The sequence below is a fragment of the Octodon degus genome, unplaced genomic scaffold (assembly GCF_000260255.1).
Source record: "Octodon degus isolate 3935 unplaced genomic scaffold, OctDeg1.0 scaffold00112, whole genome shotgun sequence".
Classification (NCBI taxonomy): domain Eukaryota; kingdom Metazoa; phylum Chordata; class Mammalia; order Rodentia; family Octodontidae; genus Octodon; species Octodon degus.
Window position 1 is genome coordinate 8,643,900 of NW_004524688.1, and position 19,209 is coordinate 8,663,108.

The 19,209-nt window shown below is 55.7% G+C and overlaps 1 protein-coding gene across 1 annotated transcript; it reads left to right on the forward strand.

The window, feature by feature from the left end:
* Positions 1-16,150: 16,150 nt before the first annotated feature.
* Positions 16,151-18,773, forward strand: Cbx8 (chromobox 8). The gene is made up of 5 exons (XM_004639515.1): positions 16,151-16,332; positions 16,722-16,765; positions 16,945-17,010; positions 17,136-17,202; positions 17,627-18,773. Exons 1-5 carry the CDS (start codon positions 16,264-16,266, stop codon positions 18,524-18,526), a joined length of 1,146 nt encoding a protein of 381 aa, XP_004639572.1. The 5' UTR covers positions 16,151-16,263; the 3' UTR covers positions 18,527-18,773.
* The last annotated feature ends 436 nt before the right edge of the window (positions 18,774-19,209 follow it).

Here is a 19,209-nt window from a genome sequence, read left to right on the forward strand (position 1 = left end):
GCAGCCCCGCTGCCTGCGCCCCGCCAGAGGCTCCCAGCCCGCCTGACCCTCGCGACGCGGGGGCGCGGGGTCCGCGGCGGGGGGCGAAGGCGGCGAGGGCCCGCTACTTAGCAGCGGAGGGAGACAGGGTGGGGGCGGCGGGGACGGTGCAGAAAGGGCGCCGCGGCGCCCTCCTCCACCCCACCCGCAGGCCTGGTGCCCGGCGAGGTCTCCTCGCGCGGGTGGGGAAATGCTAATGGGGTGTTGACTTTGGTGACCGCAAGCAACCCCACAGTCTGTGGAGATCACTGTTCCCCCCTCTGGCGCTGGGGAGGGGATGACAAGCTACGATGCTCCACAGAGAAAAAAGAAAAATTAATAAAAATAAATAAATAAAAGGCTGTGTGCTTGCCCCACGACTGAACGACCGAGGCCCGGAACTCCGCCGAGAAGATCCGGGTGGATCCTCGGCGCCATAAACCGCAGCCTTGTCGGCAGCTCAGCAGGTGCGGAGCGCCCACCCTTCTCTCCCTGAAGCCTCTTGGACCCCCGCTCCGGCCCCGCTGAGAGCTGCCGAAGCCCAGGAGGTGCCCGCCGCTCCCCGGCACCCCCGCAAATCACCCTTTTCCGGACGCCAAGGGGAACCCAGGGCTCAGGGAGGGGCGCACGGGGCAAGCTGGGGACCTGGACGAGGGCGCGGGCTCAGGATAGGACGGGGGCTACCCGGGAGGAGAAGCAGGAAAATTGCCCCGGGAGCTGCGGGGCTGAGGTGCTGAGGAATAAACGAAAAGTGAGAACAGAGGTTCCGTGGGTGGGGTTAGGCGCAGAAGTTGGGACTACTAGGCACAGCCGCCTGGATCTGTGCCCTCCTTCTCCCCCAGCCCCAGGGACCTAGGCTCCGAGCTGCCCCCGAGGCTGGGAAGAGGTGTGTCTGCAGAGTTGGGGCTTTATTTTTCCCTATCTGCAAGTCACCCCTCCGGCCAGCCTCGCTCTTCTAGCTATCTCACCAACAGTAACTGGAAAACTCAAATTCCAGGAATAAGGGCAGGGGCCAGGGACCTGGAGCCAACAGGTCAGGGAATGGAGTTTCCAGGTTTGGGAGCAGCTTCAGCTGCTGGGGTGTAAGAGTAGAGAAGGACTCCCTTAAGGATCACCTCATGGTTCTGGGAGAAGTCCTAATTACATCTGAGGTTCCGCATCTCCCTCCCCAACTGGGCAAAGCAGTCCATGTACCTAAACATATAGAAACTTGGGGATGGGACTATATTATGAACGACCTCGTTAAGTGGGTATGGACAGACGTGGGGCAGGAGAGGGCTGTGTGCTCCCGCTCCGAGAGGCTGTACCCGGGGTAGGAACGGGTTTCCACGGTTTAAAGACCTCTTCCAGGACAGAAGTCTGGCCCTGGACGCAAACCCACGGGGGCAACCCCTCGTCCCTGAGAGCACCCGTAGTTCCTTCTAAAGAGGGAGACTGCTTTCTGCTCGGCAAAACACCGAGACAGCAAATCTCAGCCAAGGTCAGGGAGGGATGTGTGCCGGCACCGAAGGATGCTGCGGCCACAGCGCTTCCTTCCGCAGAAACAGCGAGGAGGAGAAGGAGGAGGTGGCCCGAGCTAACTCGAACCAGCCGACAGTGTCCTTCGCACCCTCTTTCCTCGGCAGTGCCTGCTTCTGCCACCTTTCCTCGGAAGGGACCAGGTTGAGGAATTTCAGATTTGGAGGGAAGAGAGGTAGGGCGGGAGAGGATGACCGAGACCGGAGGAGGTCACGCGGGTCATCGTGTCCCCTCCCCTTTAGTGGGTCCTTCGGGATGACCCCCAGCTGCGCCTTGTTCCAGGTTCAGGCTGCCCAGTAGGGGGCATCGCTGGGCGCTTCCAGAAGGCTGCAGCCTAGAGGCGATCTCGGTCACAGGCGAAGTCCCCAGGGCGCCAGAGCGCCCATTGTCTTAACTGTCACCTTTGGGTCCCCGCGGGACAGAAGCGGATCCTCGAAGGGATGGCTCCTGTCCCCAAAGTGTAGCTAAGAGAACACTAGCCCGCCTCGGGAGGGGCCAGCTAGACACCTGTGCGTGCGTGTGCGCGCGTGCGCGCGCCTCTGTGCGTGGGGGATGGGGCAATGCGCCCCTGGATCCGCGGTGGGTTTTCTGCGGGAGTTGGCTGTGATTGGGAGTCTCCTCTCCAGGGGAATAGCGACATAGCGATGCCATCTCCATCCGCCGGTTCCTGTCCTGCGAGTGGGCCAGGCACCGGCCACCTGACCTTCCTCCCGCAACCATCGCTCCACTGAATTCTGCCTGGAAACCAAGAACGGCTCTTCTAGTGCATTTTTCATCCTGCACACAGGGTTTCTTTTTTCTCAACAACTGGCAGGTTTTTAAAGTAACCTTTAAATGAGACATCGATTTATCATTATCATGATTGCATTCAGAGATCCAGCCCGAAGGGACACCTTGGGAGATGCTAATTTAGTAGTACCTAGGGCTGCTGTGGCTCAGCACATCCTTAGCCCCGCGAGCGAATTTCTTCAGCAGCTAATTGCTCTGATTATGGGTGGGGGGTGCGGTTCTGGAGGGTGGGTGCTTGGACTGTTCCCAGAGCCCCGTGCGTGCGTGCGTGCGTGCTTGCGTGGACCTGATGCAGCGGCTAGTGCGGCGAGCGCGAGCACACACACACACACACACACACACACACACACACACACACACACACACAGAGTTCTCCCGCATCCGGGCCTTCCCGCTCCTCAGCGTTGCTCGCTGAGTTTGAGGAGGGGTTGTGGGATGGGAGTGTGCACATCGGGAGCGAGGACCGGCCTAGTGGCCAAGGGAAAATTTCTAAGGGGAGGGGAAGGGACGACCTCGGGAAGAGAAATTGGGGAAAGAGTGTAGGCAAAAAGGGGGGACAGGCGGCGAAGGGGCAAGAGGCGGTGTCGCCAGGGGAAAAAGAAAGGGAGGGGGCGGGGAGCGGGAGGGGAGCGGGCGGGGGCTGCTGGCTCCTTTCCACTCGTGAGAGCCGTTGCCGAGAGACGCGCGGGCCAATGAGCGAGCACCAGCTCAGCCCGGCGCCTGCCGTGTGTCCTTATATGGTGCGGCCGCTCGGCGGGCGCTCGCGCACATCGCCATATAAGGGCAGGAACCTAAATACAGGCTATACCTTGTTCTCAGCTTCGGGCCGCGGCCCTAGCGATCGATGAGCGCGCCGCCGAGCGGCTGTGGCGCGCTGGCCCCGGGAGCCGGCTAGGAGGGGGCCGCGGCGGCCACTACGCCCGGCCAGATGTGGCTGGCTCAGTGGCGCCTGACCAGCTGTGGCGCTCAGGAGGTGCTACCCGCCAGGCTCCCCCTCCTTTTCTCTTGCTCTCCCCCAACCCCCCGCGCGCTCGTCGTTTCCGAGGTGCAAATGCAAATGAACCCGGATTGAAATCTAATTGCTTTTGTTTAAAAAAATGTGAGCGAATGTGTGTTAGGTTTTGGCTGAAGGCCTGTGATCCAAAGAAATCAAGTCCAAAGCCTAAGGGGGAGGAGACTGGTTTCTGATTTGTGGGTTCTGGGCCCCTCCAGGTGTCTTCCTAGGCCGTTTGACTAGCTGTCATCTGAGACCTAGAGCCCCATTTCCCCACCCTTTGGCACCAGGCCTGGCCCGGGTTTCAGGTCGGGGCACAAAGGGTGGATGCTGCGTGTGGAGCCGGGTGAGGACAGGAGTAAGGGCGAGAAGCCGCACAGGCTCTGGGCCAAGGGGCACAAACACGAGCCGGTCAGGCTACGGAGGGAGAGGTGAGGGATGTTTCAATCACATCACTCTTCCCTTGGCGTTGCTCGCCCTACTTCCTGACAGTCTCCCCCTGGTGACGGGCTTGGCCCGGTTGCACCCAGCTCCAAGATTGGATTGCCTGGGCAAGACGAGCCGCTGGGGGAGGAGGAGGGGTCAAGGAGGAGGTCTTTGCCAAAAAGGCAGTTGGCCCAGGTGGGACATCTGGACATTCCTACAGCTTTCCTGAAGACCCCATTGCCCTGTCTCCAGCAGGGTAGCCCACCTACTGACTTTCTCCCTCCCTACCTCTGGTTGGTGCCTCTGCCCACCTGAAGAGGAGTTTGGGCCACACTAGAAGAAAGATCTGGACAATGGGAATGGCCCTCAGCCGGGATGTCCTGGTACTGTGTTTCAGTGGAGAGGACTTTGGCAGGGACCCATGCTATGCTGGCCAGGTTCTCCATCCACTGCAGACAAAGTGACTTCTTACAGGGAAATGCTGCTGTACATCCCGAAATAGCCGCCCAGCAGATAAAGTGCAGGCTGAGACCTTTCCCTGCTTCTCGTGGTCATTGGCAGCAAGCATCAAGACTCTCGCAGACTGAGCTCACCTGTCCCCACTGGATGGCCCTGGAGAAGCCTGTGTACCTGGACCAGTGAGCTTGCAGATGCTGGCAGGCAGAGCACTATTTTCCAATGCATACTGTGGCCCCTCAGGTGTCCCTTTGCAAAGGTGCAATGCGCATTGCATCAGTGACAACATTGCCTTGGCTCCTCCACGCCTAGCGATGCCGCTAAGATAGCCTCGCCCTCCACGGAGGCCATTTCCAGTAGCATGATGCCACCTATAGAGTGTACCTGGAATTAGTCTGAGCTGCAGCTGTGCTGCCAGCAGTGTGGAGCTGGGAGGATCATGCTGTGGATTGCCAGACTTTGGGTTAGGTCTAGAGAGATAGTCTCATCTTCTGGGCTCTTTTCTGACTCTTTCTCCTGCTGTTGGAGTCCTCAGGCCAGATGTTTGATAGCTTCAGGTGTGGTGTCCCTGAGGAAACTGAGGCCATTACCTGGTACTGAAGAGACCTGAATCCTCTGCTCTTTCTGGGAGTCCTGTTTCCTACAATCACAAACCACAGCGTTCTGTGTGTTGTCCTAGGTACTTGAATCAGTGGTCAGCAGTCAAAGGTCAAAAAGTTTTGGGGGGTATTGGGAATCAAACTCAGGACCTCATGCTTGCAAGGCTACACTATGCTGCTGAGCCATATTCCCTGTCCCCAGTATTTTCTTAAAAGTTCTTGGGGAAAAGAGGTCTGGACTGCTACTACAACTGCCCGAATGGCAAAACTGCCATCCCTACTCTGTGCATCAGCTGCAGGGACCCTACAGAGAGAGGGCTCCTAAAACGACCTGCTCCAAATGCTTGCTTCACTGCAAAAATGGATCAGAAGGAAGAGGGACCTAGCCAAGACACCTCAGTAGGCTGGGACAGAGAAAGCCTAGGACAGAAGATGCTGGATGTCTTAGCAACACCTTGGGCATAGGCACCTGGTCCACACCAGGGCGTGCTACCCTGACACGTCTATTTGAGTCCAGTCCTAAAGCATAATACATCCATTAGCAAATTACCTGACTCTCTGAGCCTCTTTTTTCATTTGTATTATTTTACTTTTTGAGACACCGTCTCACTATGTAGTTCAATCTAGCTTTGAGTTTACTATGTAGCCCAGGCTGACCTCGAACTTGTGGGATAGTGCTGCCTCTGCCTCCTGAGTGCCAGCATCAAAGATGTGAACTGACACCACCACCACACTGGGATGACTTTATTTTTATGCTGTTAATAAGCCTCTCTCTAAGGAGAAATATAGTAGAGTCCAAGAGGCACCTAGCCCAGGACAAAGCACTGAAGAGATCTGAATCCTCTGCTCCTGGGACAAAGCAGCCCTCAGTGGGTCACCTCTGACTCTTGCACCAGGTGGGGTGCCAGGTGCTGGGAATACCAAAAGCCACAAAACACTGTGACCACTCATGCCAGGCACTCAGCAATCCCCAGTGGACTCTGCTGGGGACTGGATAGTGGATATCGCCTTTAGCCTCCTTCCTGTCACACAGAATTCCTTCTTCATCCTTCAGGTCTCCACCCTTTGCAGCAGTCCAGGGCCCTAAAGTCCTCCACACACAGTTGCTCACTTCCAGGAGCATCCTCAGAGACACAGTGTCACAGTCCATAAACTTTCCTTTCAGGGAGAGGGATACTTGGCCAGAAATGCTGCCACCATTGCCACTGCATTGCGCTAGGACACTGAGCCAAGCACCCACTTCCTCGTCTTGGAAAGATGGCAAGTGTTCTGTGCAGGCAGTGTGGTGCCCTGTGCTCTTTGGATCCCAGGTACAGATCTGTGACAGATGTCTGACAGGGAGGAGAACCGGACCAATCAGGAGGCAGAACACTGATTTCCTAGAGATCTTTTGATGCAAGCACCAAGCTATTTCCCTGATTCCCTTGAGCTCCTGTCCCACAATGAAGAGGGGCTGCCGGTCTTCACAGTGGCAGCTGGGGGACATTTAGGTGCACCTGCAATGTTCTGAGGGACTTGAGGAACAGCAGTAGAGAAAGTGGTTTTGTCTTGTTGCTCCATGTCTCTTTCTGGACATTAACTTTTGTGTCATCCCCTCTCTCCCTTAAACTTGCTGTCCCTCACTCCGGGGACTAAGATGCCTCTGATTTCTGCTCTCCCCTGGACTGTGTCAAGCACCCCACAAACACACTTCTGGATTCTCCTTCAAGAATTTGCTTTTAAAAAGTTTCCAGCTCCTTAGAGCAAAGTATGCCAAGCGCACTGCTCCTCACTGGGGAGCTGCTGCAGAAACTGAGGCCACGCGGATTCGTGCTGCCAACCTTCCTGCATCCCAGTGGTACAGCATTAGCACCTCTTCCATGGGCTGTGCAGCATTCTCTTTGGGCTGAGTACCAGTTGGCTCTGGTTCTGGGACAAGTGAAGCAGTTGTTCCAGCCCTCCCAGATGTGACCCCCCCCCAATCAGGAAAGGGCTGACCCCTGTCTCTGGGCTTGGGATGAAGGTGGTAGGACAGTTTCTGGTGGTCACCGGGGCTGCCAAGCCGGCTATTGGAAACAAAGGTTGACTAGAAACTTTCAGGTAGAGCTGAGGAGTTCCTGTGCAGAATTGGCAATGCCCTGCAGGACTCCCTTTTGCTACTTTTCCTGCTGTTCTTCCTCTGGTCTTTCACACTTCAAAAGGGAGAAATTGAGGCTCAAATCTAGGACTAAATCCCAACTCTGAAGGTTTCTGACTATGAAACATTGGGGACCAGCTAGAGTCTTTGCTTAGGTATTGCAGGTGCCCTTTCCGAAGGAGGGACACACACACACACACACACACACACACACACACACACACACACACAGAGTGGGGGAACTGGCTGCTGCAGAAGCGAGAGTATCTCTGGATCAGAAGAGGTAAAAAAGTCACAATGGAAACTGTATCCAAAATGCAGAATAAACGCAGTAGTCTGCACTCTCCAAAGACTCTCTCTGCATCACACAGGTTTTCTTCTTCTTCTCCTTCTCCTTCTCCTTCTCCTTCTTCTTCTTCTTCTTCTTCTTTTTTTTTTGGTATCAGGAATCAAACTCACAACCTGGTGCTTGCCAGGCAGGCACTGTGCCACTGAGCTATATCCCCAGCACTCCTTTTCTGTACTCTCTTCCTTCTTTCCCCCAAAAGATAGTCCTGTAGGTGGGACTGAGATCCTCCCAACTGCTCATCTCATCTGGCAGGTTGCTCCACCCTGAAGCAATTCCTTTTTCAGTTTCCAACTGAACCCTGATTTTAAAAGGAACTTAAGAATTATACTGGACTTCTTGGTTGTATGCTAGAGCTCCATAATCAAACACAAAACTTGCATCTTTGTTGTCTGCAGAGGACCCAAGAAAGCAGCTCTTCTTTTGCCCCCTCCCGCTATTTATCGCCTTAGAGGAGATGCTGGTTTTGGGGAGAACGAGTTCGGCAGCAAAAACTCCCCGGAGCCCAGAATCCACTGAGAGTGGCTTCAGGATTGCAATTTTGCTCCAAATTGATTTGCCATATTTATTTGTGGATTTCTCCTTCCCACTCCTCTTCATATTAAGAAAGATCAAGAAGATTTTTAATATATAAAAGATGTTTCCTCCCATAATGACCCCATCACCACCCACACACTCTTTTATGCTACTTTGAATCCAACGACTTTTGTTGCTCCAGTGGGCGAAGGGATCATTCCAGAACAAAAAAGTGCTCTGCCTCCAACTCTCCAAAGGGTGGGATCAGAGCTCTAGAAGGTCCATACTCAGGTCCATTTAGCTGATCACCGGACACTGCCTTGATCTATTTGGATAGACTTCGGGTCTACCCTTCCCCACCTGGCCAAATTCATAGTCACTTCCACTACTCCCAAATGGAATTCCTGTTAGCCTGTTAGTCCGGGACTCCGGAACCTCCCACCATAAATGGGATGAAGGACTCAGTGTTTGTGCACACTTCCACAGTCCTTAAGCTCTTCATTGGTTTGGCCAAAAAGTAGCTAAGATCTAAGGCTGAAAGCAGAAAAATTAAAAAAACTCAGCAAAAGCACATTTCCGCTGCTCTAAACTTGATTTTCTCTGTGGTCCTGGTCAAAAACCACATAGCCTCTACAAAACTAGCTTTTTCTGCCTTAAGCCTCAGTTTTCAGGATCTCAAGGATGTGCCCAAGAAAAGAAAATCAATTTTGCTTCTGATTGCTGTTATTCTAGATAAGCCATTATTATGCAAATGAATACACTGGGCTCTCAGGGTGCATTAGAACAGCGCTAGCAGCGGAGCAGGACAGCCCCAGATGTTTGCATAATTACTTCTGCCCCAACTTAGAGAGTGCAGTGCAAAATGTCAAGGGAGGAAGTTGTGCGAATACATACAGTACCATGGTCCCCGAATTTGATTTCCTACAGAAAAGCGAAGAAGGCAACCCTAGCCTCCCTTGCCGATGGAAAAGGTGTCCCAGGGTTCCCCGTCAGGTCGTGCGGGTGCCAAGCGGCATTCTGTACCCACTCTCGGGGGCTGAGCCACTCCGCAGCTGCCTGCTACTGGACAAAGCAGAGTTCTCGCCCGGGAAGTTAGGCGCTTGCGTATGGACCCGGCCACCGCGGACTACTAGCTTTTCCGCAGCCTCGGAACCTGCAGCGCGGCTGCTGGGCGTGAGTGGAACCTTGGCAAAGCGGCCGGGGGAGCCTCAATGCCTGCCCCGCCGGGTGTGTCACCGACGGGGTTCCCCTCGCAGGCAGCGCCTGGGGGCGCCCTACGAAACCCTTCCTGGACGGTACAGCTAGCTGGCCACCCAATGCAGGATACCGAGTCTTTGTCAAGGCCACTAAAGTCAAGTGGCCCTGTTCCGTCCGTCGCAGTTTTCTCCGTCTACTCGCACCCACTTATGCTGGCGTCCCGCTTTGGGTTTGGCCTCTCAGGCTGGGGGCCCACGAGTAGTAGATCCCTCTGCCCCTACCACGTTTGCCTCCGCCAACTGTGCTCCCTAGAATGACCAGGAAGCCTTCCGTACTTCCTTTTTTTCTGCCCTCTAAAAGGGAAGAGTGAATTTTGGCTTCCAGTGTGCACCAACTTTGGGGACAAAAGATCCAGCTGGAACTAACCCGAGGTCTCCGGCGTCCCGGCAAAAAAAAAAAAAAAAAAAAAAAAAATCACAATTCCTTCCGCTTGGGGGCGGGGTAGGAAGCGAGAAGGAACGTGACACGCAGACTAGTTGGAGACATCCTGGGAGCTTTCCCGAGGCTGGGGATAGCTTGTTTGTCGTCCAGGACTGCGGTGACCAGCGTCACCGGGGAGCCCCGGGAGTCGGGCGACCTCGCTGAGCGCAGCCTCTAGTCCCACCACGCCTGGCCTCTTCTCGGCCACCCTTGTTGTGCGTTTTCCTAGAGGAGGGTGGGTGCTCCCTGCCTGCCCGATGGACAGGTCACCGTGGGACGGGCGCCTGCACTGGCCGGGCCACGGGATTTGCCAGATCAGTCCTCTGTCAATGTACAGAGACTCCCGTCAGATTCTTCACCAGGGCCCCGGCCAGATTGGACCGTCGGGGCCTGCACCGAGGTAGGAGCTACACGGTGTCAGGCGTGGAGAGGAGGCTTCTGATAGCGCCTCTGCCGGGGTTGGACTCCAAGGCAATGACCTAGGTCACCCACTTGTCCCGGGCCGCTCTCGCCACATCCCGCCTCCCTCGCATTTTCTCCCCCAGGGCAGCGTCGCTTTTGCCTCTTCGGAGCTCTTTCTCGCAAGCCGCGGGGGCTGTGTCCAGAGTCACCCGGATCCCCACCCCTTTTCCAGGACTGGGCGAAGGCAGGCCGCTCTCCCACCCCCCTCCGAGCCATCTAAGCCTGTGCCACCAGGACGCCTTCAGACGTCAGGATCCGGCTTTTTCAACCAACACCAGGAGGCCTTCCCGCGAAGTATTGGGGAGGGGGCCCGCCCCATGGTGCGCATGCGTGCCGAGCCTGGCGCTGTGCGCGTGCTCCTCCCGCGTGCACCCGCCGCGCGCCGGGCCTCTCTCCCAGCGCGGCTGCGCGCCAGGTTCTTAGCAAACCCACCTGGCCCAAACCTATGGAGACGAAGACCCTAGGGTCAGGCTGAAGCTGTGCCAGAGAGGCACACAGTCAGATTCCTGTGGAAAGCAAGTTCCTTCATTGAGTAGTAGGGTCAGTCTAGACAGACATGGGTTCCCCAGAGAAAGTCATCCAAACCAAAACCGCTGGGTCCAATTAAACTGACCTGATCCCAGAACACCAATAGCAGCACTAATCACAGTAATAATTTAATGAGCATTTGCTTGTGACTGCCAATGTGAAAGTACGTACATGGTATCTCACTTACCCCCCTCCTGTGGACCCTGTTTGGGAAAGATGCTGATTCTCCATTTTTTAATATACTGTTGGGAGCTGAAGTTCAGAGACAATATCTTATGCAAGGAGACAGGACTAGCAAGTGGTTTGAACCCAAGCAGCTGGCCCCAGAGCCTACAGGTTTAGCCACTGTACTCTACCAGAGGACAAGCAAAGATTTCTATCCACAAGAAGCCTTCGGCTGGGTTGATGGGGTTCCCAGATCGCTCCCTGTTTCCTTTTGTTCTAGCCTGTCTTTTTGTCAGAAGGCTCTGCTCAGAGGCCCTGCTGTGCCCATCCCAGAAGGTTGACCTTTTTTTTTTTTTTTTTTCAACTTGAATTCTTTCCTCAAGCCCCAGAGGATCTGAGGTTTCAGGAGGGCCAGAGTTCCTATTACTAGAGCCCTGATGTTAGAGTTTCTTGGGCAGAACCCCTGCTGTATGCACTCTTTTCCCCCAAAGTTCACCTCATTTTATAGATGAGAAAGGCCCCATAGGGCAGTAGAGTTGATCTTTCTTGGTTGTGACTCACATGGGATAGGGCAGGTGCTAGCCCCACAGTGACTGCTCAGTAGAGGCTGCTTAACTGGGGGAGGGGTATTTTCTTCCCTAGATGGGCAGGGAGGGGACTTGATCTTATTCCTGTGGCTTAAGGGGGCAGCAGTCAAAGATTATGTAGCTTCTAGTGTGTATTGGCCCACGAAAGACTACCTAAAGGGCTCCTTCTCATTTTATCCTCCTGTGCTGCCCTGCTCCAGCAAAAAGGACCTGAATGTCCACTAGGGAGGAGAAAGTAGGGCAGGAAAGCAGGGTCTTTCTTGCTGTAGGAAAAACTAGAGGTGGTGCCCTCAGCCAGGAAGCTGGGTAGTCTGTACAGACCAGACCTCTTCTGACCCTTCTCCAGGATGCGGGTCACTCTTACAGCATCCCACACCAGACTGGTAATTCTTGAAGGCAGGTACTCAGTTTGGGCTTGGGCATCAGGGAGGCCATCTGGACACTCCCTGCTGCCTCTGGGCTGCTGGATGCTAGCCACAGGCCACTGCTGTGACACAAGTGGCCAGGACCCACTGGGCCATGCCTCAGAGTCATCTGAGTTAATTCACAGCCTCTCTCCCACCACCAGAGGCAATTGGTTGGGTACCAAAGCTGCCTGAGTTTGCAGCCAAGAACAGGCAGGTCCGATGATGCCCTTCAAGACACGAAGTTGAAATGCTCCCAAAGAACTAGCTGAGGCCGGGCCTCAGCCTTGAGCAAGAGGACATGCTGGGGCTTGCTGATCTGGCCTCGACCCGGCAGGCAGTGAGCACCTGGCCCGGGCCTGTCTGCCTGCCTCCCGGACCACACCAGCCTTAGGCTTTTCTCCAGGAGAACTTGTAGGTCAGTTAGTGGGCGGCAGGCATAGGGAGCCCTAAGAGGGCCTCAGACCCCAAGTGGCCCTAGCACTTCTAGGAGGCAGGGTCAACAGGCCAGTCTGGGCTCGGAATCATCACAGCACCAGCACCCCAGGCAGGCTCCCAGGAGCTGGTTGGAGGACTTTTGTCCTGAGGCTGGGTGGTCAGGTCACCAAAACCACTGAGGAATAAGGCAAGAGCCTGGGGATTCCGGAAGCAGGTGTCCCCAGGCCAGCGAGGGCCTGAATTTCCATAAACAAAGAAACTAGGCAACTCTTCTTGGGAGGGGGAGAAGCTGTTAAGAGAATCACTGACAATTTCCTTCATAAAAATCCGATGTAAGAGCATTTGATTTCCACTTTCACTCCCTCCTGCCCCCCCAACAGTCTCCAAAGACACTCAAATTGTAGCCATATGGGGCTAAAGTAATAGGAAAGGGTTACCTTATTTACTGCAGAGGCTGCGCACTTGAACCTGGTAGCCATAGTTTCCCACTGACCTCGGGGAAGTGGGATTGATAGCACCGAGTCTTGGAGTGTTGTCCTTTTTTTTTTTTTAAATAATTTTTATTTATTTATGTGTGTGTGTGTGTGTGTGTGTGTGTGTGTGGTCAGCTCAGCCCACCAGGGGGTGGGGCTGGCTGGCATGTGGTGCTGGGGGATTGAACCTCGGTCACTGTGCTTTGCTAAGCTTGTTCTAAGTAGGTGCTTTAGACCACTGAGTCATCTCACCAGCCCTGGAGTGTTGTCCTTTGTAACTTTATTTATTCCTGGGTGATGCACATAGTGGGGAAAAGCAATTATCTAACTTGGAAGGAGGAAAGCCATTGCGCAGTGGAAAGAAGTGGTGAGAATGGAATCGGTTGGAGAAGGGGGTATCCAGTTAGAGAGCTGGGAGCAGGAATCTTTCTTCTGGTGTTTCCTGGGACAGCTCTACCAGCTGAGTGGCCCAAAATGACCTGTCCAGAGTCCGCCAGAAGGACTGCCCCACCTCAAGCATACTAGCGCCCTCTCTGGGCACAAAGGGCCATCCTCTGCCGCCCATCAAAGCAGACCTCACCTCAGAGGTGTAGGAGAAGTGGGTTTCATTTCCTAGAGGGGAGGACTGTCTCCCTTTGTAGCAGAGTGAAGCTGCCCAGCGACACTTTTTTCACACTTTCTGTAACTTTACTCCTCCCGCACTGTCCTCCTGCTACCCATGGGACAGCGGGGGATAGTGACATGGAACAAGGGTGACCCACTCCACCTTACCAGGGTTGTTTTCTTCCACAGGGCTGAGAACTTCTATAACCAACCTGAGCTAGCCTCCAAGTGGTGTCTCCTTTTTCCTCTTAATCCAATCGCACTTTTGCCCAAAACTCGGCAGGAATCCCCGACGTTTGTAAACTCAGGCACCTCCTAAGTGCTATTTCTGTTTGGAGCAAGCTATTTGGAAAGAATCGTATCCAGCATGAAGACCGGCAGGAAAACAGGGTGAGGATGAAGAAACAAATCAAATACCCTTGCAGAGGAGGGAGCCATGCCTGGTAACGCCTGGGGCTTTCTTCTCTTCCCAGGAGTTGCAGAGGTACTTAGGCAAAGAAAGAAAAATGAGACCGAAGGGGAAGGCTACAAGAGAAAGGGAGAGAAAAGAGGAGGACAGGGCGGGAGGAGTAAAGCTAGTGTTCTTTTTTTTTTTTTTTTTTTTCCTATCCTGAAACTGAAACCATCCACCGACCTCTGAGCACCGCGTGCAAGACCCAGTTGGTAACGCAGCAGAGCTCAGGACTGGATTGCAGAAAATGCTCGCAGAAGGGGAACCGCTGCTTTTCCCGGGTGCAGGAGAGCTTCCCAGAGGTGGGGGAGGCCGGCAGGCCAGGGGGGGTCTAGTCCGCCGCTGCTCAGACAAGCTCCCTCTCTGCTGTTCTAGGCAGCCCTACAGTCGGCGAAGAACGGTGGACAGAGCTAGCCGAGCATCGGGGTGGGCTGCAGTGGTCGCCCACAGCGGGCAGCAGATTCCAAGACGGGGCAGGTGGGGCGAACAGAGCGACCTGGGCCCAGGGTTTAGGGTGGGCTTTCTCTGGGCGGGGAAACCAGACACTTACAGGCGGCTGAGGCTGACTTTATTTTTACTGCCCAAACTGTTGGAAAGTATTTAAGCTTAAACAGAAACAGCTGTATCGCCGGCACCGGCCGACGAAACTATTTGTTACCGGGAATGACTTTTTATGATTAAGGACACAGCCATCGGCGGCCTCTGGAAGGCGGCGGGCACGGGTCACCGGGGCGTTCTGGGAGTCCAAGGCGCGCTGTTCGTTTAGTCAGGACGGCTGGAGAGGTGGGACTGTAGGTCAGTGCTCACCTTACAAAATCTAGGAGCCAGGCCACCAACTGGAACCCGTGTTTCCAGGGGAGAGAGGACTTCGAGGGAGGGCGTACTCAGCGCCGCCTTGCCCCGTGGCCGAGGACCGCGCTGTACCCGTCCCGCACCTTGCTGTGGCCCGGAGGCTAGTTTACGGCTCCGGGGTTCCCACCCTTGCAGCCAAACTCCTTGGATTGCTTCTTCTCTACCTACCTATCATTCCTGTCCCCTTCCTTTCTCCCAGTCCATTCCATCCCATCTCTGCCTCGGGGAAACAGCTTCCTGTCAAGTTTGTCATCGGTGTTTTAACTAAATCGTGGATTCCAGGGAGGGGGCGTTTTCATTTGGAGCTTGAGTTGTAAGAGAAAAGGGTGCGGGGTCTCTGGGCCCAGACTGCGGCTGCCGTCCTCGCCGCTGTCCTTGCCACCAGTTGCGGAGAACTGAGAAGGAGGTGTGCGAGCGCACACGTGGGTGTGCAGAACCTACAGATCTACAGTCCCGCCCTTGCCCCTTTTCTGAAGCCCGCCAACTTCGCTTGCGACACCCTCTAGCCAAACCCGCAGTGGACCCCGCACCGCCCCCTAACTTCCGCACCGTCGTTTCTCGCCGAGTGTCTGCTGCGCACACCGGGAACGGTCACGGACAGGAAGTGCTCGCGGGGCAGTCACCGGGTTCTAGAGGAAGCCGCCGCGCCCCCTAACTCGCACCCCAACATTGGCCAAGCTCCAGGCTCTGCTCTGATGGTCATCCATGCCCTTAACACATCCAAGCCTGACAGGGGCAGGCGGGGTTGGCAATGCCAGAGGCTTGGGCCCGGCGGGCACTGGCATCGCGGGCTGGGGGCAGGGACAGGTGACTCCGGGGGTTTGGGACAGTCAGGGGACAGAATGGGGAGTGGGACGTCTCTGCAGGTTCCCAGTCACGGGAGGGCTTGGGCGGCAGCAGCTGGCCTCCACCCGGACCGTGCTGGGCTTCCGGGCTGGGAGAGCGCTCCGGCCAGCCCGGCTCACTGGGCCCGCAGGGTGGGCGAGGGCAGCGCAGCGCGACCAGAGATCGAGGAGCAGGCACATTGATTTGTTAGTGAGCCGGGCCTGGGGACGGCGGGGGGGGGGGCGTTGCCATGGAGACCGGGGGTCGGGTGTGATGTAAGGTGGGGGTAAAGGGTCGGCAGCGAAGAGAGGCTGGGGGCGCAGCTCGGGGTGTCGGGGTTCAGGCGCGGTCTGCGGCGCCCCAGCACCTGTGCATTGTGTATTGTGCGGTGCGGACGGCGGGGGAGGGGCCGGCGCGAGTCCCAGGCGGTGGGGGTAGGGCGGGCCGGGGTCTGCCGAGGGGCGGGGCCTGGCTGACACCGCCGCGGGGATCCCAGCTAGAGCAGTAGGGTCGTGGAGCACCGGAGGGACAACTAGGCAGCGGGGGAGGGGGGCCCGAGCGAGGACACAGGGTAGCCTGTCCCCCTAGCAGCCCCACAGACTGACAGAGGCAGGACCCGCCTTCTTTTGGCGTCACTTCCGCCGGCGGCCCCCTCCTCCGCGCGCCGGGTCTCTGGAGTCGCAACGGACTCCGCCCCGTGGCAATTGGAACGCGGGTCACGTAGCAACGCGGGGGAGAAAGGGAGAGGGGCGTGGCCTGGATTTTATCCAATCAACGTGCAGGGTTCAGGCCTCGGCCGCTCGGCTTTAGCAACGTCGTTAGCAACACGTGGGGCGGGAGGAAGCGCCGGGCGGGGGAGGAGAGAGCCGAGCACAGCGACGCGGGCGGGGGGCCGGGGAGCGAGCGCGCGCGGGGAGGGGAGAAGAACTGACGTCAGCGGGAGAGTATTATGGTCTGTCGTGCGCTGGCTGCTGCTTTTCTGCTCCTGGAAGCGGCCAAGGGGGGAAGCGGCGAGTCAATATGGAGCTTTCAGCGGTGGGGGAGCGGGTGTTCGCGGCCGAAGCCCTCCTGAAGCGGCGCATACGGAAAGTAGGTGCTCCGGGTCTCCGGCTTCGGCGCGGCCGGGCCCTCCCCTCCGGCCCGGGTTCCCTCCCCCTGCTGCAGCCAGCTTCCCTTCCCCCAGGTCCCAGCAGCGGCCGCGGCCGTGGCGGCGGCGGCGGCTCTGAGCCCCAGCGTTCTCCTTAGACTTGCAGCGATGCACAGATTGCATGGGTGGGGGGCGGGGTGGGAGATGAATGCCGGTGCATGCACTTTGTGCAGCGTTTCTTGCAGGGGTGATGCAGCAGGCTCGTGTCTTTGGCGGTGGGGTTTCAGGCATTCATTTGGTGCATGCATTTTTCACATGTATTTCTTGTGTCCTCGTCATGCATTCCTCCCTATGCACGCACACACACACATTTCTCCCTTTGCATCTGCAGGGACGCATGGAATACCTCGTGAAATGGAAGGGCTGGTCACAGAAGTAAGTAGGTTATATACAATTGTCAACCCTAGACTATTATTGGGAAGGTTTCTTTATTTTCTTATTCCCCCTTTGCGTTGAAATACAATACACGGTACTGAGAAAAGTTACACACACGCTCACACTCTCCACTCTCCCTGCACCAGCACTAACGCCCACTTCTTCCTGATTTCCTCTAGATACAGCACATGGGAGCCAGAGGAAAACATCCTGGATGCTCGCTTGCTTGCAGCCTTTGAAGAAAGGTACAGACCTTTCTGAGCCCCAGCAGTTCATTTGGAAAGATGAGGGGTAGATTGCATCCTATCTGGACTGGAAATCCACCTGGTTACTTTACCCACACCCCCTTCTCCCTCTCTCCTTTTTCCAGGGAACGAGAGATGGAGCTCTATGGGCCCAAAAAACGAGGACCCAAACCCAAAACCTTCCTCCTCAAGGTAGGTTGACTGTGTGCAATGTGAACTGCAATATCATGAAGTCACGTAGTGCAAAGTGCCCACCAGGGCTTGTGACCAAGGGGGTGTCCATATGTGTTGCCTATGTGTAATCTAGGAGTCCCCTGACAACAGGTCACCAAGGCAATGGTACCTGAGAGTGTCTGGGAGGAGGGGCTCAGCTTCACTAGAATGCCTTTGTGCCCCCAATTCCAGCCATCCCAAATGGATGTATAATGGCATACAAGTGGGCTGGCTGCAAATGGCTGCTTCTGGACAAGCTCTCTCCCCTTCCCCCAAACTGCTACCATTAAGCCCCACCTCCCCACCCTGTAGAACTTCCCAGGCATCAGAAGGTGGGGCCTGGAGGTCAAGGATGGAGGAGGGACAGACACTGCTTCTTCCTAATGGAGTTTTTTCTTTGCAGGCCCAGGCTAAGGCAAAGGCCAAAACCTATGAGTTCAGAAGTGACTCAGCCAGAGGCATCAGGATTCCCTACCCAGGCCGCTCACCTCAGGATCTGGCTTCCACTTCCCGAGCCCGAGAGGGCCTTCGGAACATGGGTCTGTCCCCACCAGGGAGCAGCAGCAGCACCAGTAGCACCTGTCGGCCAGAGCCTTCTCGGGACCGGGACAGAGATCGGGATCGAGAGCGGGAAAGAGAGCGAGAGAGGGAGCGAGAACGAGAAAGAGAAAGGGGTGCCAGCCGTGTGGACGATAAGCCCAGCTCGCCAGGGGACAGCTCCAAGAAGCGAGGCCCCAAACCCCGGAAGGAGCTCCTGGATCCCTCACAGAGGCCCTTGGGAGAGCCCAGCGATGGCCTCGGAGATTACCTCAAAGGCAGGAAGCTGGATGACATCCCTTCCGGAACAGGAAAATTCCCAGCTGGCCACAGTGTGATCCAGCTGGCCAGAAGGCAGGACTCGGACCTGGTGCAGTGTGGTGTGACCAGCCCTAGCTCAGCTGAGGCCACAAGCAAGCTGGCTGTGGACACTTTCCCAGCCAGGGTCATAAAGCACAGGGCCGCCTTCTTGGAGGCCAAAGGCCAGGGTGCCCTTGACCCTGGTGGCCCCAGGGTCCGGCATGGCTCAGGCACCCCAGGCTCTGTGGGGAGCCTCTACCGGGACATGGGGGCCCAGGGGGGAAGGCCCTCCCTCATCGCCAGAATCCCAGTGGCCAGAATCCTGGGGGACCCAGAGGAGGAATCCTGGAGCCCCTCTCTGACTAACCTGGAGAAGGTGGTGGTCACTGATGTGACCTCAAACTTTTTAACGGTCACCATTAAGGAAAGTAACACGGACCAAGGTTTTTTTAAAGAGAAAAGATGAATTTCTGGGTGGGTGAGCCCAGGACAAGAACAGGCGAGAGTGAGCGCAAACTTGGCATAGTGCTTTTTATTTCTGGGTGGGATGTGGCCTCTGGCTTGTCCTGTCCCTAACTTCACACCTGTCAGCCTTTTTCATTCTTCATTCTTCTCTTTCACTTTTGTTTGGAAATTTATCTCTAGATTTATATTTTCTATTAGATGTAAATATGTTATTTAAGAAAAATATCTAAATATATATATTTCAACTCTTGAAGTTGTTTTATTTGAATAAGAAGAGAGAGAAAGTGGCTTAGTGGGATCAGATAGGCTGAGTTGGGACTGGAGAGGGACCTGTAGTCCCTGGGGACCTGGGCACTGGGTTTCTGAGGGTGTCTGGAGGGACTCAGCCTGCCCACCACAACCCTCCTTCCTTCTCCACATTCCCAATGCCAGACTCCTGGCACCGGGTTTTCTCTCTCTTCCTATTGGCTAGTTAGGCCAACAAAAGGTTGGCTCCCCAATCAGAAAAAGGGGGTGGGGTGGGGTCAGTCTGCTTTTTTTTTCTTTTTCTTTTCTTTTCTTTTTCTTTCTTTTTTTTTTTTTTGATTATGAAGTCTATTAAGGGAAAAATATTAACTTGAATAACTTCTTCCTGTGTGACTTTGAAGGTAAAAAGTCGCGGGTGGGTGGGGAGCCGTTTCCCCC